The 21,430-nt window shown below is 46.3% G+C and overlaps 1 protein-coding gene across 1 annotated transcript in view; it reads right to left on the reverse strand.

The window, feature by feature from the left end:
* Positions 1-2,289: 2,289 nt before the first annotated feature.
* Positions 2,290-21,430, reverse strand: part of LOC129385351 (uncharacterized) — a 32,120-nt gene continuing 12,979 nt past the window's right edge. The window contains exons 4-5 of the mRNA XM_055071985.2: positions 11,392-11,481; positions 2,290-2,531 (exon numbers count right to left, since the gene is read on the reverse strand). Coding sequence (XP_054927960.1) covers positions 2,380-2,531; positions 11,392-11,481 — 242 coding nt within the window. The 3' untranslated portion in view covers positions 2,290-2,379. The remainder of the gene's footprint in view (positions 2,532-11,391; positions 11,482-21,430) is intronic.

Raw genomic sequence — 21,430 nt, forward strand, 5'->3', positions numbered from 1 at the left:
AGCGCTGCGGTGACACGACCTGCTGCGGATGGCGGCGCAAGGTGAAGCTATGAAGCATGCAAACTTGCAGGTGGTGACACCAGGAGCGCTGATGCGTGCCGATCATTATAAGCCGTTATTGCTCTTCAGGGCCTCATCCGTCCGCGTCGAACCATTATCAAATATAATCAATTGTACTCCGGCGGCGGCTGCATAAGGCGCGGCCAAGGGGGCCTTATCTTGAAAGCGATCTGCAATCGGGACAGTTTTCCGAGTGCTGATAGCTTCGTGTGCGCTGTGTTCTCGCGGCTTAGTTGGAGTTGAAACAAGATGCTGCACGAAGGTCAATCCGCTCACTCCTTTGGGCCCCATTTTGAAAGCGATCATCTTACATGATAGACGGACATACGGACGAACGGATGGGCGGGCGGGTTTCTTCGATGGGTTTCGCTGCACTGGCGCGCGATGGTGTTCGGAAGACACAGGCAGGCTTCGCAGTTTGTGCCGCTAGATGGCGCCGAATGTTCTTAAGGAAGCGCAAAAAAGGAGTCCCGCTGCCGTACACCCCTCATCGATAACCACTTTCGACGGTGGCAATACCTGGTGTCGTTATATTTATTAAGTCCTAAACGCGTAACCGCTGACAGCCATCGTCCTATTGGCTCTGCGGGATATTTTAGTATTATCGAACATTGTCTAGCATTCCACTATAAGGACAGCACCCTGCTTATGTTGAGGCATTCTCATTTTAAAAATGCTATTGGTAACCTGCGCTATGACTCGCAACAACTTGTAAATTGGCTTCACAATAAACAAATCTGAACAGATGAACGTCGTAAGTTTTCATAAAAATTTTAAAGGTCCCTACGGATACCCGCCATGGTGGCTTAGCGCCCATGGTATTGCGCTGTTAAGCACGAGGTCACGGGATGAGTTGCCGGCCGCGGCGGCCGCATTTAGGCTCGGGCAAAATGTGAAAACATCCGTGTCCCGCGTGCTGGGAGCACGTTAAAGCTACCCTTGTGGTCAAAATTAACACAATACCGCCCTATTGCGTTCCTCGAAATGAAATAATAGTTTAGGCACGAAGCACCCCAGAATTCAATTCCTAAGGATGCTTCATTAATTCTATATGTCCCTAGTTAAAGCAATCTGCCTACCTCCGTGTTCAACCTGCAGATCCTGCGAAGTACACATAAACATTTCTTTGGGCTTATGTCCTAGAACCAATTTTGCGTTTCTGTTGCACTCCCCCGTGTCACTGTGGCCGATGTAGATACGAAGGCAGTTAGTATTCTCTTTGGAAAGAGTGATTTGTCCTTTGCTATCTCGCTTTCACTTCTGTTTTAATTCTTGGGCGAATTAAATTGTAGGTCTGTATGTGCAAAAACCACGATCTGATTATGAGGCATACCATAGTGGGGGACTGCAGAAATTTGGTCCACCTGTGTTTATTTAACGTGCACCGAAATGTAAGTACACGGTTGTTTTCGCCTTTCACCCCCATTGAAATGTGGCCGTCATGTCCGGGTTTCGATCCCGCGACCTCGTGCTTAGCATCTTGGCCCAAAGCGTTCAGTCGCTTCTCAAAAGCATGTAAAATTATCTTATGAGTGGCTTTCAGAAGAAGGACGACCGCAGTGGATATTGCACTAGAAAATGCCGGTTGGAGTTCTCTTTGTTTCCTTTAAGGAAAGAAGCGCTGTGAAGTACATTTGGACGAGAGAGCATTGCTTCTCTTATAAACCTCGCTGTGAGCTCTGTTTACGGCAGCGTTAAGGATTGTTCATTTTTCTTCGTATCCACATCCGTAAGAGAAAGTGTATATCCAAACAATAAAGTCTAGACATTTTAAATCTTGTGCGTCACATTTGTGAAGATGTGAAACAAGCATTTTTATACCTTCAATGTATTTAAATTTGGGAATAGGTAAATATTTCCTGGCTGCTTTCATATCTCCATCGGCCGGGTGTGGCCCCTCGAGCGCTCTTTCGGCTACAGAGGGGCCGCTTTTGTTATATACAAATGATATGAAATAAATATCGTATATTCTTTTCTTTCCTTTTGTCTTGGGCCGTAACAATGCAGAACTTGCGTAACAGGATTTTCTTTAGGGACACTTGAACGTTCGTTACCTTTTATTTGATGGAAAAATAAGCTACGGTGGCACCCCAGCTATGAAGGGATTCTTCTTAGCGTACTTCAACAATAGGTGTCTTTATGAATAGTTGCATGACAGAGTAAACAAACTAAGATTTGATTTCACACATATATTCACTTATTTATCAGCTAAAAAAGCAGAGAATGCAATTGACTGTGAATTTCGCATGCTTTATTATAAGAGTAATAATAAGGCCAAGAACAGGCAAGCATAACAGAAAGTAGGCGTGTCTGCAATTCTCATTGGCATGTAGCGTCGTATGGAGATGTCCAGTTTCTCTTAGTCCACTTCATAGATTCTTCAAACTGTTTCTTGCATTCCTCTTCAATACCTGTAGCGTTATCCGGGCGATTTCTCACACGCAGATCTCTCCAGACCGTAGTGAAAGCGTCTGTGAAAGAAGAAAGGGCGAAATGCATCAGGGGCTGTTAAATGTAAACGCCCAGAAGGGTTGCCAGGAGAAAGTAAACCTTTAGTAAATTAGCATTTTAAGGAATGAAGCCATCGGCATGTGACATTTTGACTGCCGTCGACCAGCAACATTATTAAGGTGCTAAGCTAGCACTACATATAACACATCTGTAGGACCACGTGGCGCTCGTAAATTTTAACTGCATGCAATGTGAGCATCACTACCACGGAAAAAGGCGTACTATACCTTAATACACAAGATAACCTCTATTCGGTAGTGACGGAAAGCACACTAAAGGCGCGAACACAAGCAGCAATGGTGTATCGGAGGGAGAGCAAAGTTATGTTCAGGATGCGCCATGTCCAAGTTTCCTCGTACTTATTCTGTCTGATGTGGTGTTATAAGTATTGTGACGCATGCTTTATTTGAGGTGTTACTCCATATTAACGGTTATCTAATTGATCAGGCGGATGTGATTGATGGTGCATATCCCTCTGAAACGCAAGCTTGTTTTACTGGATATTTTAGTTAATGTATTGCCCAGATTCTATTCAAGTTCACCTTTGTCAACACTTTCAAGACGGCCGAAAGCAATGCAATGGCCTGTCGCCTTTCAGTTTTCTGAAATGTTAATTATTTTAGAGCAAGATTATGTTTACATTGCAAAAAATTAGCCGGTGCACCATAAGCAATGGAATTTCGCCAATGAAAGGTCGCTAGCTTTTGAGCATGACATTTATTATATAGGTTCCTGTCTTTCGTGCACAAACGATTGCATGTGCTAATTTCGGCAGTATCGGAAGTGTATGAGCCCTTTTTCATCAGAGACTCGATTGTATTTGTTCATGCTGGCAAGCGAAATTGAATATTGTGCTTGAACATGTTTAGAACGTCAACTATGTGTTGTAAAGAGGTTTACGCTTGGTAGAGATGGTAGCGAAGCTTCGTAGCGAAGCGGCAATGAAGCGTGTATGTCTATAGTCGATTGGAACAAACTTGACGCAGATGTATTTATTGAAACGCAGACAACTGAATCATTTGAGCGTAAACTGTCATGTGTTTGCCGAATGCACCATTTGTTTATTGCGGGAATGGTGTTACGTGTTTGTGGAAAATTCCTTTTCCCCCATCCCTGTAACAGCCCTCAAGGGCTAACAGTATTGGAAATAAATAAATAAATAAAATTTCCCTATAGTATGCGCAGAGTCGAACCTCAGGTATCTCCCCGTGTGGGTCGGCTTCCTACGCTCCGTCGCCGTTTCACTCTGCTCTCGCGTATTGCGCATCTGTTCCGAGCCTGGACTGCGCAAGCAAGACCTAGACGTAGTAAGGAAGGACATCTCTAACAACGGCTACCTAGCGCAGCTTCTGAGGACTCAAGAATTGCGGTCGTCAGTTGGTAAGCACGCAAGGATACAAGAAACGCGTAGCAGAAACGGGTGGATGTCCCCCAAGCACAAGGCATCAGTGAAGCACTGGCAAACGTTTTTGGCAAATACAGTGTAAAAATTGCATACCTGGCAACAAACAAACGAAGACAGATGTTTGTACGCGTGAAAGACCCTTTGCAAGTTTCAACGATTCCAGGGGTAATCTACAAGATTACATGCAAGAGTTGTGACGCATCTTACATAGGTAAAACTGGGAAATTTAAAAGGAGTCAGCAGCATCAGAACGATGTCAGGAAGGGCAATGCAAATTCAAGCGCCTTGGCGGATCATCACTTGAGAACTAACCACATCATCGACTGTGATGCTGCGAGCGTAATGGCGACCGAGAAGCGGCTATCTTTACGACTGCTGTTAGAATCTACATATTCAAACGACTAGAAACGCCATTAACCGGGCACCGGGTAATCTCCGCGAAATATACATGCGCACTCTGCACCATCTAACGCATAAATAACCACCCCCTCTTGCGCCCACCTTCATTGTGAACAAGGGACCCGTAGCTGTCTCGAAGCGTCATTTTATTTTTCATTCTGTTTTGAACGTTAGGCGAGTGCCACTTTATTTGACAATGTATCACCCTCGCCTGACGAGTTTGGACTAGGCTACACTTAGAGAGAAGCATGAGGCGCCAGTTATTGTGCTTATCGTCAGTTCATCAATCTGAGGTCCCGAATGGGTTTATTCCAAAGCCACCTGGTACTCAACAATCACTGCAGATCTTTTGTCCACAACCGAAAGTCTCTTCGACTGCCGCTAATTGTACGTACGGCCATGGGTAGAAACACAATTGCCCAAGCAGAACGCCGTCTGCTACAAGCCCGGATTTTGGAAACCGTATCAACGACTAAGCGACTGGAAAATGAAATTTTCTTTTCCCAACGACGGCTTGGATTTTGCCTTCCAAACGATTTTCACGATGTGTTACTACATGCAAATAGCACCGCTTGCTGGACTCGCGAAACTAGGACAGAATCCCAGGATGCCGAGTTCTCCCTACTGCTGCGTCGCAACCCTGATCCTTCTGGTATGCTGGGTGTTCGCAACCTGTCTTCGCAGAAACTCGACCCCTCGGAAGAAGTTTTGAGCCGTGGTTTGAACTTTAACGCAGGTTACCGCACAAACTACGAAAAAGAACGTGTGCCGTGGAACAAGCAGCACGCCTGGTCGACCCTCCTCTACAACAGGGGGCACGTTCACGCGCCATCGGGCTCCTCTCCAAGCTGTCAAAGACTAAGACTGACACGCTACTTGTTCCTGAGAAGACAGTGTTGCGAAGGCTTCAGCAGAATAAAGACGCTGTTATTCTTTCCGCAGACAAAGAAAACGCTACGGTCATCCTTGACCGCTCGGACTACGTCGCCAAGATGACGTCGTTGCTTCAAGACGACGCAATCTATACCAAGGGAAGCCCGGACCAAACGAAAAAAGATTGAATCCGAGCAAGGAAAGCTACTCAGGGATTATCTCAGTAGCTGCTCAAAAGCTACTCACTTACTCATTCGAACGCAGTGTAAATTTGGTAATAAGTTGCAATGTGTTTCAATTAGAATTTCAATCTCTGGCTTTCGCCTTCACCATCTATGGTGTGTGCTGAAGTGACGGCCATTCTTTCTTTTTTTGTGATGGTATGAGGACGGGCATGAGACCACTACTTATATCAACTGCAAATAAAAAAGGTGATATTCTTGCACCAAAGGTTGTGGGCTCGAGGGCCTTAATTGACGCTAATTAATTATTGGTGCCTTAATTATCTTCGCCCTACTTAACCCCAGGGGTCAAGGATGCGACACCCACCAGATGTCCGAGGTCAAAGTGCGTAAATAAATCTTTAATTATTAACTGTGTCTCAATTACCTTAGACTTACGACCAAAGATTCTGGGTTCGACTTCCACATAAGCTCGAGGGCGCGACTCCCACCGAAGGTCGTGGGTTTGAGTGAATATAAATAACTCTATTTCAATTAACTTTGCCATGGCATGATAAGCGGAAGAAGATGCCAGCTGTGGAAGAAGATGACGACGAACGCGGGAGCAGTGGCACGAGCGCGTGTCTGCCTAAGGCGAGCTCACATAACTTTCTGCAAGGGAAGTCTGCGGTCAGGAGGCGTTCGGTGCGTCGCGACACCACAGACCCGAGCACAGGATGTGTGGAGCCTCCCACGTTTTGCCGTGCTTGACTTAGCTGTGTCCGGTGAAAAAAAGGATTTCGGAGGATTTCGCTGACACTATTTCTAGAGCGTTCAGCCTTCCGAACAAAGGCAACACACTATTTGGTCTCGGCTTCACGTAGACGACACCCTCGGACGGACCCATACGAGGGAAATTGGAATACTTCTTTCACTGTCCCACTCTTCTGTTTTTATGCAAATAGCATTTTCCGCCTACTTCAGCCGTTTTAAGCCTTGCCTTGCTTTGCCTTGCCTTGGCTTGCCTTGCCTTGCCCGCCCGCCCGCCCTCACGCCCACCTGCCTGCCCGTTCGGCGCTGTCAATCGGGGCACGAGAGAACTACCTTCTGAACATAGCTGTTGATACTACGCCAGCAGTACTGCTGTCGAATGCCCTGGTATGTTTTGAATACTTCTGAGTGTGAACACTGTGGATCAGATTGGAATAACGCACATATTTTAGAACGCGGACTGCGGGGTACAACTGGTAACCACTGGCGACCATCGGCGGTGTAATTGCGTGGGTGGAGTAGGTCGTGGTGAATGGTGAAATAGTGGGCTTGACGACGCAACGCGCAAGTTGATGGTTGTGCTGATGGATCAGAGTGCAAGTCTACGGGCAAGGCGATCCATTGGTACATGACCTGTTGAGAAGCGATGGCGCGGGGCTCAATGGAAGAAACGGCAAGCTGGGATACGAAGCAGCGGACATTGGACAAGGGAGAGCGCGAGAGGGCGTCGACGTCAGAGTCCTTTAGGCCGCTGTGGTAGAGTACGCGAATATCGTAGTCCTGCAGGCGAAGGAAGAACGGAAAAAGTGTATAAGGAAAGGCAGGGAGGTTAACCAGTTTAGCTTATCCGGTTTGCTACCCTACACCCGGTTTGCTACCCTACACATGGGAGCGGGAGGGGGGGATGAAAGATGGGGAGGAGAGAGAGAGAGAGCACATAACACAGCACACACATCGTCAATTACAGTCCGTCACTCTTGCGCGTTACGTTACATGAGTGTCACAGCCGCTTGTCCAAGCGCGCCTCGTTCAAAAACCGAAGTAGTCCATTCGTCGCCTTCGGCTGCGATGTCTTCTGTCGGCGATACGTGAAAATAGTTGCAACTGACAATGGTCTATTATCCAGGTGCGCTAGAACGGACGCAAGGGACTTTCTCTGAACATTATATTCAGGACAGTCGCACAGAATGCGTTCTAGTGTCTCCTCGCAAAGACGGGCTTTGAAGAGAGCGCTGTCGGCCATTCCAAAGCGAAATGAGTGAGATTACGTGAAGAAATGAAGGGCACCCGCGAAGGGCACCCGTAGCCATAAGCGATAAAGCAGAGTGGCCTCTCTTCGGCGGAGTCCAGTTGGCATACAGAGATGCAACAAAGAGGGCAGGCCGTATTGACGATTGCTCCGGTTGGTCTGGCTGCTTGGTGTGCATTATAAAGAAAGCGTGATCTCATGTGAAAGCACTCGAAGCCTGCTGGCTGCGCCTGCAGGCGAAGTGCATAATGGGCAAGGTGGCCTGAGGAGTCCTTCAGTGGCGGCAACCAACGAAGTGCGCGATGGTCAGTGACCACCTCAAATGGGCGACTATACATATATGGCCGGAACTTAGTAAGAGCCCAGGGGATTGCCAAACATTCTTTTTCCGTCACGGTGTAGTTACTCTCGGTTTTGTAAGCGTGTGACTTGCATAAGCCACAACGTATTCGGAAAACCCGTGCTTGTGCGGCACAAGGACTGCGCCGAGGCCAATACCACTGCCATCTGTGTATAGGGGCCGTCTGGGCACAGTGCCGCGAAATTGAAAAATACGTCAGCAAACGGCGCAGGACGGCGCTCGCTGCTTCTAGGGAGCTTTGTCAAGGGCGATATGATGGTGCCGAAGTTTTGAATGAAGCGTCTAAAGTAGGAACACAGACTTACGAAATTGCGCTGCTCTTTGACGGGTGTAGGTTTAGAGAATTCGGGAACAGGCCGAAGTTTGGCCGGATCGAGGAGAATTCGATTCTTGGAGACGGCGTAACCTAGTATGGTTAGCTGCCGCACTTGAAATCGGCACATCGTAAAATTTAGTTGTCGGGCGGCGGTTCTCAAGCACGTGAAAACACGCCGGCAGCGTTGAAGGTGCGTGATGAAATCCGGAGCGAAAACGACGACGTCTTCGATGTAGCACAATCATCTATGCCATTTCAAGTTGCGCAGAATGGTATCCATCGTGCGTTCAAAGTTGCGGGCGCATTGCGAAGTCCAAACGGCATCACGTTAAATTCGTACAAGCCGTCCGGCGTGACAAAAGCTGTCTGTGATTGATCGTTGTCTGCCATGGGTATATGCCAATACCGTCAGCGCAGATCAAGAGATAAAAAGAATTATGCTCCTTCTAGGCTGTCAATGGCGTCGTCAATTCGGGGTAGCGGGTAAATTGTTTTGCAAGTAATCCTGTTGAGGCGCCGAAAGTCCACACAGAACCTTCTTTTTTTCGCAGGAAGGACGGCAGCTGATGCCCAAGGACTGTTCGGGGGTCGAGTCACTTCGCGTCGAAGCATTTAAACGACTTGCTCGTTAATTACAAGACGTTCTGCAGGAGGCGCGAGATACGGGCGCTGCCGCAGTGGCGGTTGCGAGCCAGTGTCGACGCGTTGCGTAACAGTGGACGTCCGGGCCAGGGAAAGCTGCCCAACGTCGAAAGAACGAAATTCTTCAAACAGGCACTGAAGCTGGGAACGTTGGGAAGGCGTAAGGTTATCAGCAATGGAGGAACCAAATACATCACAGGCTGATCGAGCAGACGTAGAAATAGCAATGAGAAGTACTGTAAGTGGCGCAGTGCGTGTCATCGGGCCCGTTAATAAATTGCGGGGCTTCGATGGCTTCGACACTGCCAAGACATTTCCTTTCGCAGCAGCAACACCTTGTATGGGGGCGGGTTGCTAACAAAGCGCTTGACCCCTCAGTGATTTCTACGGTCGCAAAAGGTAGCAGGAGATCTTTTCGGGTGCAAAAGAGGTCAGATGGACAAAGTAGTTCAGCGGCGTCAGAGATGATGCTGCAACCGTTGACGAGTTCGGGGGTACTGTGGCACTGTCTTTGACGAATAGCTTGTTCGAAGCCGAAGAACTGTCTGCCAGAGTCAAGTATGACAACGACGAAAGATTTGTTTTGGCGCGTGCGCAGTAAATCACTGAATTCTGGCGGGAAATAAAATCCCAGCCTGAGATGGGGTCATGATAGCATGAGGAAATTATGGCGAATTTGATGGCGTATAGAACGCCCGCAATGACAACACGAGTCGCGCACGCCGGTATGGGGCCAACACGCTGGGCGCTGGCTGCGCGGAGGGTTAGACCAGAAAGTGGTGTTGTCACATTTCGATGCAAACGGCTAAGTTTCGCGGTGAAAACGCATTCGGCGGCTCCACTGTCCAGATGCGCAGATGCGTAAACACCGTCCACAAACACGTCGATGGGCTTTGTTCAGGGCTTTTAGGTTTCTATAGCATCGCAGTCCGTGCCCCAAGGACGGCAACGACTAGTTTTCCTCTTGTCGACCGAAGGGACGAGGTCGCATCGGCGATAGTGAGCGACGACGTGGAGAAGGTGAACGCCGTGTTTTGGCCGCGGGCTTACAGACGGCGATAAGTTAAAAGGCGGTACATGACATGGGCGGGGGGAACCAACAAGACGGCTTGTCGGGTATGATGCGACGTCAGAAGGCTGGCTGTAAGGAACTGCATTCCTTCATGACGAACTAATATATAGGGCTTATACCAATTGAGCCTTTTGGGGGAATACAATTCAAGACAGGATTCTCATTTATTTAGCAATATTGCATAAAGTAGGACGAAACATTTCCTGTTTTTAAAAATTTCTGCTAGTTTTAGGTATAAACGTAATCATGTTTTGCAGAATTTTAAAGAAATGTTTTAATTCAAATTTTCTATTGTGGAAATAAAACTTCTGTGTCTGAAATTGACCTTTCCCACACTTCGCATTGGGATTGCAATGGATAATAAATTCTATAACATCTACACAAAAACAACTAATTGTACAAAAGCGGTGCATTTCTCCATTGCAACGAAATAGTTCGACTTGGCTCTTGTCGTCAAATGCGGTGCAGTTAAAATGATATTCTTCGCATCGTAATAAACAACCTAATTATTATCGTCCCAGTTTGACGTTATTCTAGAGCTACATTTTTTATTTCAAAGCGAAGAGTTCGATTTATTAGAAAGCTAGGCCATGTAATCATTTTAGAATATCTTAATCGTTTGCATACTGGGACCATGTGAGCAGGCATCGAAATTTTTTTGCCTCCGGTTTTCCTTTAGTACGTGACAAGAAACATAACTCACATGTTGCTAATTATATTGAAGTGTTGTATATGTTGCCATTAAAATAATCTTTTATTGCGATCGCATTTATACGGACACTCCGAGCGCATCACGGCCGTCGGCGTCGCGGTAATTTTCCGTGTAAAGTTCAACGACGATAAAATCATCCTCTCCCGCCGTGTGCTGCATGTGCGAGTGAAAGCGTGCGATCGTGAGCCGGCGATAGCTACTCAATTTCACGCACAAAAGGAAGAAAAGCAGTAGGAAGCGCGACATCTTTCGTCACCCGCAAGACTTCAAGGGGAGGGTAAGGAGGAGGGGGTGCTCTACTCCGCGCCGCTGAATCTCGACAGCCATATGCGACGGCGACGCAGTCCGCCGGGCGCTGTGTTTTCGCGGCTTAGTTCTTTTTGATGCGAGACGCTGCACGAAGGTCAATTCGCTCACTGCTGCTGCCGCGCTTGCTCACTCCAGCTTTCTAACAGCAAGCTTCCACGGTCATAGAGTGGGAAATGCTCATGTTTGCATGTACGCGCGTGACACCGTGCTTGTTGATTTACTTTGGTGTGCCTCTGTTCACAAGATTATACGACCGATGAAAATACTACCCTTACGTCGTATAGCTGCCCACTAATTTACTATCGCAATCAATGCTTCTCCTTTGGGGAGAAATTGCGCCTTTTTTGAATGGAGGTACATGTACAAGGCCTAATACAGTTTTAACCGACGTATGGTGATTGTAATGATCATTGGCGCTTATAAACAAAGTCTGTCCTTTTGTTAACGATACTAAGATAAAGGATTCAAATAGTTGAGCGAGAAGCGCCTAATTTCATACCGTACTATAGTGCCACATATGTCGTTTCTTCAAGAGTGGTGCATTGCTTACCTCCTTTTTTGAAGGCCAACACTTTAACGACGCCGCACGTGAAGTCCTGGCTGGCATATTCTAATATTTCCTGGTATACTCCAGTACTATCTGTTAGTGATATCAAAATGTATCTTAGTTTAAGCAGGTCAAGATTATCAGGAATCGGATCGCTGCAGGTTACAGGTGCATAAATTCATAAAGAAAGGATGGGAGAAGAGTACATAATATAAAAACTATAGTACTGAGGAATCAAGTCAATTTGATTTCGTAAAGAATAAGGCACCTCAAAAAGGTTACTTGCAGTTTGACCTTTAAGTATAGTTGGAACCAGTGAAACAACTATTTAAAACGAACAGACATGAGCATTCTTCCCGCTGTGAAGTCATTTATTCTGACACAAGCAGCACTTCTCTGAAGACATTGCAGTTCATGGTGTTCATGGCAGGGTTGTACTTATTCTGAATACGCTCCTGAGTATGCACTACTTGGTATACATTTGCAACCTCGTGGCATTTGACAAATATTTCTGCAAAGCACTATTTAGTACTGCAACCCTAATACTTTTGACGTAATTTTGTACCCTCTTTTATTATACTTCACGAGATAGAGAAATGCGAATCCACTATATGGCGTGACATGTGGTGAACCGTCAAAATGTTCGCCATCTACATCAACTAAACAAGTATATGGCTCATGAATACAGCAATTTCGGTTGTACCAATGTTGGAATACAAACAGCAGGCACGCCGCCATTTCGCTTGCCCAGTTTTAGTTGAGTGATCACCTGCGGTTTTTTTTTCTGGTATCGCGAATGAATTACTCCAACTGGTTCGACTTACCACACATATGTTAAGGTACTTACATACGTAGGATTGTTTTGGAGCTCCGGTGGGGATATATTCAAATAGAAGAGGAGCAGGCTATTTGAAGCAAATTTTAACAAAGAGCACTTTTGGAGTGATAAAAGAAACACTTTGGGCAATTTCACCCTTACCTTTCTAGAAAATAAAGTGCATGAGCGTTACAGAACCCTTTTGTCTTAGTTCACAATCGTGTGTATGTCGTGTTCATTAAAAGCATCTTGAAAGTACAGAATATGTCTTTATTTTCTTCTCTGTTCAAATACTTTTGAAAATTTGATAATTAGTAGCATGCTAAGTAATCTTTTTCAAATATTTAGATTCATGTCTTATATATATACATACATATATATATATATATATATATATATATATATATATATATATATATATTTCCTCAGATATAGTATAAGAGCCATGTTGATGATGCTGTACACGTGCTGTGTCTATGGTTGCCAACCATCTTGAATTTATTGATACCGTCCCTACTTTTGAGTAAAAGTCGCGAATGCTCTTGACTAAGTCGGGAAAGCCAAATGCCCCGACGTTGGCTTTTTTTTTCTACTGCATACCAACGAATAAACCAGATTGCCTTGGGAAAAATTCCTGACAACTAGCTCTGTTGCATATCCTTTATTCTTGTATCAATTATGTGTGTTTTGTATTTTATGTTGCGGTCAACAAAAACGGGCTTTCGTTTTTGTCGTACTTCTAATCTTGCTGTAAGCGCTAGCCTTTCACAGTACGTCTGTATTTATTAGTATTTGTGTAAGCCAGGCAAATAATGCACCTTTGTGGATGGAAATTGCGACACGGTGGAAATGATGAGAAAAAAAAAAGAAATCTTGTAGACTGGGGGCTGTTTTAGTCTTGTCACCTGCCATCCCCACTCCCTACTTCGTCTATTCGAGACTTAATACAGAGTAGTGTGAATGAGCACAAATATGGAGGCAAAAACTTTGCACAGTGCGTCTAGCATTTGCCTCTGTCTGTACTTTTACTTTCAAATACACATAGCAAATGTAGTTTGTTCGCCAGTTACCGGCTCCTAAATTGGCCTAATACTGGACTCTTGCGGTTTAAAACATGTGCCACATCCACCACCAAGCCTAGGAGTGGCGATACCTGGCACTTCCGAGTCGAGTTCCTTCGCACAGTTGCACTGTAAACGAATATAAACCCACCTAGTAGTTTTTAACAGGTGATGGGCCCTAAAGCCTCCCCTCCTCGAATATGTACTGCGATGCATGGGAGCAAAACAGCGCCATTCTCTCGTTTCACTCCACTGGCTAGCTGCGGGAGTATTAAGGCGACATGACGCGATTTTACTTCGCTTGAAAATCTTGTTCTCCTGTGAATACTTCGACAGGGAGTTTTGAAAAACTCCCCTCCGCCGGAACAGGTTGGTCACGTGGCGCTTTCCAAGAGGCTGTGCGCCTCGCCACCGACCGGGTGCGTTTGGAGGAGCCGGCAGTTCTCATGGCTGACGGTTTGTTTACATCTGTGAAGTATTGTTCCATGACAGCGTTTCGTCAATTTGTTTCCCGTATTTCCTTCCAGAAAGTGTTATAGGCATGCTTGAAGCTCACTGTATCTAAGCTTCATGTACGTTGGCTCTGATCACTTTGCTGACAACAATGAATGCAAGAGCAACGTTTTCAAGTGCGGAAAAAGGCTTAGGTATACCTCGAAGCTGTTCACTGGCTCGTGATGTCGGCTCAGGTCCTGGCTGTTTTCGTCCGGCGTGACGGTGGCTTGTGTTCTTCAGTACGTAAAATGCGACTTTTATGTCTTCTGGGTACATGCTGACAACGTCCGGTGTAGTGTTTGAAGGGACCGCGGCCACTGTTCGAGCGACGACGTCTGTGCTCGTCGCACATGAATGGCGTACCCCATGTTCGTTGCGGTGCTGTGTTGCCAGTGAGAAAGACCGGAGTACAAGCAAACGTTTTTACCTATCTGTGAACGGATATCCTCGCCCGAAGAAAAATCGTAGGACATAGGTATGCGTACTGTAAATAAAGCTTCTTATCGAGCGATGTGAATCGAATTGTTGTCGCGCACATAGGTTTTGGTCCCGTCGTTGCTTCCGATATTGCATTAACATTATGCTCTATCCGAGACACTGATTTAGGCGCATGCCTGCTGGCTCCGAGTTTGAGGATTCATTCAACAGATCAGCGATGTAGCTCCTTTTCATAACTGAGAGAGAGAGTGCTTGGACGCAGAGCATGTAGTGCGGTGTATAAAGTGCATGACTGCGTATTGTTCGGTGTTACGTCGGCTTCTGCGGGTCATGCTCACACGTAATATTTTCTTTCTACGCTACCACTATATCGCAAAAATTTAATTTTGCTATGAAGCACACGCACTTACATTTTTCTTGCTTACTGCAATTAACGCACTACTTTTTGGCCGCAAACGCCGGCAGTGTGCGAAGTCGCTTCAGTACTCACAGAATGGCATGCTAATTTTGAAAAATTACGCCATCAACTTTTTTCTCTCACTATTCTGAATTAAGAGTTTTGTGTTGATTAAGGTATTCTATTAATTTCAGAGAGGCAGATCTCGTATGAACGAGCATGTGAATCGTAATTCTGAAAACAGTACAGCTGCTCCCTAGGCGGTTTCGAGGCACACAGTGTCGGGGCTTATATACCGGCAGCGTTGCTTCTTGAGTATCGCGTCTACGTGGGATGTCTCTCAAATGTCTGCATTGGGTGTTTCTGAAACGTTTATGTATGTCATGATATATGTGCTTTCATTGACTTGTTTCGTCGAATTTGACGCGGTCTCGTGTGCATATTTCGAAATTTGACCAGCAGCCTCTGCATGTAAAGATGTTCGCGCAAACTCACGCGATGCCTCTTTTTATACTCCCGTTGTACCTCGAAAAAACTACGTCTATTGAAAAGCAAGAAATAAAGAAAAGACATAAAAAAAGCTCCCATAATTCCACGTAAAAATTCCGCTCGCACGGAGTAAAAATTCTACTCCGATCATACGGAGCATAATAAACTCCGAACCGCAGGTTCGCTAGAGGACAAGCGTTATACTCCCACCTGGGAGTTATTTCCGTTTACAGTCTACCCAAGAAAAATCAACGAGAGGTGGACCACCACCGTCGATCAATTTGTATAGCCTTACACGCGTTAGGTTTAAGATGTCGTTTTGGCTCTCACGAAGGAGCGTTGCCTTTCCGTCCACTGTCATTCCCCTCGTTTTCTATATTGTGTACGCATACTGAGAGATTAAAGTTCCGTTTGTGCGACCTGTTAATGGATTCATTGTGTGTTGGCTACATAACACTAATTTACCCTGCAAGATACAACGAAGGACAGAAAAGATGCGCCTACGAATACGATTAGCCCATTTTGAATGCAAAAAAAGACCAAGCGAAATGGATGCGTCGCAACTTTTCGCTCAATCCGCTTGGGGGCACTGTAAGCGCAGCGTCCTTGCTTCGGCCGCAGGGGTGCGAAAAAGAAAAATATGCTCACGCCAGCGTGCCTGCTGAGCTGCTGCGTGTTTGACCTGGCCTGAGCAGTAAATATGAAGTTTCCGTTATACAATATTTCACTGCGTGCTGGCTAATGCCGACGGTTTCGCGTCGGTGTCATATTGCGCAGCGTCCAGGTGCGATGCCTGCAACGCCCCAGGCGGCGCTCACGACGCGAACGTTCTGAGACGCCTGGCCACGAGGGCATATGTCCCTTCTGCCCAGCGGGCTTTGTCTTGCGTGGAACGTTGCGCCAACATGTCGCCTCCATGTGGGGTAAGAAATGTGGTCACAGCCCTGTTTGAGGCATTTTTGCCGAGCGCAGAGGCTGTTATCATTGCTAGTGCTTTGCCCTTCGGGTGGAACTGCCAGTACTATTTTGAAAGCTGTAAGTGTTGTTATGCGATGTGACTAACGCTCCAGGCGCCTGAAAGGGGGGCTTGCACGAGGGACCTGTGGTGGCCTGATAGTCAGCATATATAGACGAGAATACGGCGAGGACACCCTCCATGAAAACGTCTATTGTGCCGCCCGCAGCGGCCATGACGGTCAGACGCTTCTCGGCAGCGATCAACCTGAAGAGCTCGCAGTTTTTAAAAGCGCTGCTCTGGGCACGCGAAATGTCCCCGTCCGTTTCACTTTATCATCTGTGCTACCTACGGTCGCGTCGCTGCAACATCTGTCGATCAGCTACGCTGCCTCCGCTGTGACGACGGTAGTGCTAAGAGGGATTGTTTCGAGCCGGCAACAGGACACTTTTACTACGGCGGCCGACGTACCGTGGCCAAGTTAGCATGCCTTCGGGGGCTGCAGGAACAGAAAACCGTGACCACGCTTGCAGCATCTGCTCAGCCACTCACACGCCGCCAAGACGATGCAACCCTACCCTATCTGAGTAGTTCGTTGTGGCACCAGCCAAGTTGCAGGATTCAGCCATTGGGAAGGGTACCTCAATAGAGTTTTTCACAATATTAGCTAAGGAAATCTGGTGCTGGGGCCCTATAACGTAAAACTATTGCAATATGTTTTTATTCCAATCTCCTAACGTCAAATTTGCGTAACCGCCAACGTAAGCATCGGGCGGTGACCCGCAGGGCTGTCTGAATATATCAATGAAATGCTCTCCTTGTTCATAGGAGGTCACTTTTGTTTGCTTGAAAAACTAATAACAATTCCTACACTGGACGGCTTGTATTATCTAGGTGGCTGAGAATAGGCGAGGAGCAAGCTCAAGTGGAGATAGACTCGATGGGGCCGAGCCAGTGCACGGAATATCAATAACCAGATGAAGAGGGTGGTGCCGGCGTCTGCGATTGGTCCGCTTTCCCTCACTTAGCTCTCGGTGGCTGGTCGAAAATCGCGGCGGCAGGCAATGGAAGCTTGAAAATGACGGTAAAACGGATCCTCAGCAAAAAAAAAAAGAGTAGGACGAACGAGGTCGTAAACGTGCCGAAAGTGCTCGAAAACGTTACATGGCCACGCAAGAATTTTCATAATGCGCAAATAAACGCGCGCTTTATGGCAGGTGCGAGTAGCCACTGCTTGAACGATCGGTCGCAGCCATCTCTTATTCCTCTCAGAACGGGGCAGCTTGAGGCTATTCAAAACAAAATTCAGTTTTGTTCGTGTACCCGTCACTATGACGAGGTGATTTTTCGTGGATTTGGGACGTAGCGTGACATGCAGATGAAGTGGGTAAAGCCCGAAAACTTTTGACCAATAGCCGAGGGCTAATCGCGAAAAGCGTCGAATCAGAAATAGCTATTTTTCTTTTGTTCGGTGAAATCATGCATAATCAGTGTGTACACGTTATATCAAATGGGGAGCTATCGCGGTTTTCGTGACGTCGCGTGACAGACAGGGGAAGTGGGGGTGCTCCAAAAATTTTTTTGACCAATCGCGGAAGGCGGATTGCAGAATCGGAATAGAAAAGTTTGGAGTAGTCTTACGTTATAGCGCCCCCGCTGTGCTGTTGTATGCATGGGAATGGCAGGGCATTGTGGCTCCGGATTGACATTGTCCTAGAAAAGCCAGGTCATTTTTAAGACGCGCCGGGGTAGTACCGTTTCGTCTATCACGTTATTCATTTCCTACTGAAACAGCACGTAAAGAGCGGTTTTAGCGTAATTGTTACAAAGTTACAATGGTTTGTTTAATTATGATGACTTGCGATTGGATGTCACATTATATGAAAAGCAAAAGGTATTAGCGGGCCGCTAAAGTTGTAGGAGAGGCGACAAGATCTGCGCTCGCTTTGGAATTTCTTGTCGTCTCTTCTTGCTTTTCTTTGTTTTATTCTGTATTGTAGGCGAGTAACCATCATTGAAAGACATAATATGGGGGAATGCAAACCTTTGACGTAGGTTTTATTGTAAGAACGCATTATCTGCGCAGCCATAGCCACGTCTGAGATGAAGCATCGTAGAACACCTGCCAACACAAGCCTTGCACACCCATATACCGCCATTCCCGTGGCGGCAAAGTGCTAGTTAGAAAACTCGCTAATACTGTGGCACCAGATTTCTCTCTATGTAATATAGTGAGAAACTCTATAGGTGCCGCTACAAGCGTGTTCATGCGTGCCGCGTCACCTGCTCCGCTTGTGCTCTCCGTTCTGTAAATACATGCTGCCCTGGTACAGTGATGCAACAGATACTTTGGGAATTTACCCATCTGCCGCGTTTACATGAATGCGATAACTGGGCTTCAGTTCACCTATACTGTTTGGCGGCAGTTCCTTCCAGCCTCCTTACCCAAATGCAGGGTCGAGCGCACCTTTAAGCTACGTATTCGGAAATGCCACTCAACTTGAAGTCCAGTCTTGACTTGGCAAAAATAACACTAGACGTGAACGCTAAAGAAGGAACACAATGAGGGTCTTGTGCACATTCTCGATATTATCGTCTAGATCACGTGAAGCGTAGCCTTCAAGTAGAGGCCATATATAAATCCGGGGGTACGTATGCTCAATCCCACCGCATCGTCTTCTAGTCGTATAGTTGGTGTCTGTTCGTCATTGCCGTCAGACACCTGGCTAGAGCGAAATAGTAAATTAATGATGCAGTGACCAATTAGGCTTTTAGAGCATTCCGCGTCGTCAATGGATCCCCAGCGCTAACGTTTTGACGCCAACTGCCAAGTTGAAATTAAACCAATTTTACGGCTTGTTGCCGCCTGTGTAGGTGTAGAAGCGTGAACACGAGCAGGTCATTTTGATTATGACGACAACATATACCCTGTGTTTGGCCCTCATGGTAACATGAGAGTAATCGATGGCTGATCTGCCTAAATATTTTTGCGGTGAGGGTGGAGAAACAAGCATGAATTCGTGGCGAACTTGGCGGCCTAGGCCAACGTTACCAGAATCAGTTCAGTTTGAGAGCTCCCTGTCCCTTCCCACGGCGCAGTAAGTCCCTAGTGGTGGGTGCTGGAACTAGTGGCATTGCAATTGACACTTTGACGTAATAGTTCGGCGGGAACCCACAAGGTCGAGATAAGTGTATAAATCCGAGAAAATTAGAGACCCACCCAATTGTAGTAATTGCCACAAAGGAAACCCATACGCGTTCCTCGAAAGAAAAGCTTCGCAGTTGATGAGAAACTCGCCCGGGTCTGAGACTCGAACCCGGGACTGCAGCCTTTACGGGGAGGCCATTCTACCATCTGAGCTAACCAGGCGGCGAGCAGATGGCAGGGCGAAGTCGAATATGTCATGAACTCGAAGCAAAGGCAAGAATTTGACGTAATAGTTCTGCAGAAACCCGCAAGGTGGAGAAAAAAAAATAATTATGGGACTTTACGCGCCAAAACCACTTTCTGATTATGAGGCACACCGTAGTTGAGGACTCCGCACATTTCGACCACCTTGGGTTCCTTAACATGCACCTAAATCTAAGTACACGGGTGTTTTCGCATTTCGCCCCCATCGAAATGCAGCCTCCGTGGCCAGGATTTGATCCCGCGACCTCGTGCTCAGCAGCTCAACACCACAGCCACTGAGCAACCTCGGCGGGTAAGGTGGAGAGAAGTTATTAAATAATAGGAAAATGATACATCCACCCAATCGTAGCAGTTACTACGTAGGAAACCCATACGGGTGCCTCGAAAGAAAAGCTATGAAACTTCAACTGTGAAGCATGTTCAGTTCATTCAACACAAATAGCTGGATTCGTACGCAGCTTCAAAAGTACTTCTTTAACGCTCTGGAACGCTTGCGTAACTAACTCTATACTAAAATTACAATTAAACCATACATTTTAAACGTTGGTTCCCCGTCCCCAAGAACATGCCTGCAATATATTTCAATGAAATATATACAAACTTCATCATTTAGCTCCAGGAGAAGACCAGGAAAACTAACCACACAAACACCTGCTTTTTCATGCATAGATATAGACAAAAAACATACAATTAAATTCTAGGTTCATAACTAAGCTGCACCCTTCTAATGTTCGGATGATTTTTTTTCCATAAATGTGCACCAATTCCTAAGAGGCACCTTCATCGGACCCATTGTAACGGGCGGTGTCCCCGTAAATATTGCACTACGAAAGACCATGGCACCCATTTATTTGAAATATATAATTACTGGCACCAGTGGTGCTGTGAGCGAGCTGTAAACATTGTAAGCTTTTCATTCATAACACCTGTAAGCAGGCTGAAGCTGAATTTAGCCTCTAAATAACGACGACTGCCATAGTTACTCCTGTCATAAGCCCTGACATGTTCTACCTTCCTTCCAAGTATGCACGGCGAACTTATAGTTATCTTAGCTGGCGGCAGTAAAAACAGGAACATTTTAGAGCGCTTTAATGTACCCTACAGGAGCTCGGCTGCAAAACGCAGCGCAGTGCAATGTTATTAGATTGGTCCAGTGCAATGTCAGAGGAGGAAGCTGCGAACTGCGCTAGCGCAGTTTTTAAATGCGCAAGCTTGCCTATGCCTGCCCAACGAGAAGTTTGTCTACCCTATAAGACAATAAATTGCTGATACCCCCTTGAGCAGTGGGTCGTACCCCCGAATGGTAAACAGGAACGAAATAGTTGTGAACTCCACTTTTGCTCCCTGCAATCTGCGGAATGAAACAGTTTCTTTGGTTTCCAGCAAACGAAAGCATACTCGATGCATTTGACACCAAACAACACGATTTCTTCATTACTAATAATTTAGATCAAAGTTTTCAGAGAAAGCTTCCTCACAAGCTTGCAAGCAAGCTGCAGCGCATGGCCTACCAGTCAGCTTACAGTTGGTTTATCAAAGAGCTGGCATCGAGATTAAGAAAAACACTGTGATTTTTGTGCCATTCTTAGGATGTCGAGTAATTGCTGCTGTTAGCATGGAGACAACAATGGAGCTGTCGATACTTGTGAAGCACTATGCTCAATTGTTGCCTAATCACGACAGAAATGAAAAACATGGAGAATGTTTCTTTAACCTAATGCGAAAAGCAGGGAACTGTGTCATTCGTGGCCAAAATAGGTGGACTAACGGCAGAGCAAGGCCACGGAAGAACTCAGATAGGTGTACGTTATCCAACTCAAAATGGTATATTTGTAGCACTTCGAGCCCTGCGTCTTCTAGAACGTGAGTGATAAGCGTCACCACTCTTAAATTATCGGCAGGTTGCTTTTGTAAAAAAACATTTCTGCCGCAATACGGTGACACATAAACTGCGTTCTCTTGCATCGCTTAGCGTTAG

Source organism: Dermacentor andersoni, chromosome 7, assembly GCF_023375885.2.
Source record: "Dermacentor andersoni chromosome 7, qqDerAnde1_hic_scaffold, whole genome shotgun sequence".
NCBI classification, from domain to species: domain Eukaryota; kingdom Metazoa; phylum Arthropoda; class Arachnida; order Ixodida; family Ixodidae; genus Dermacentor; species Dermacentor andersoni.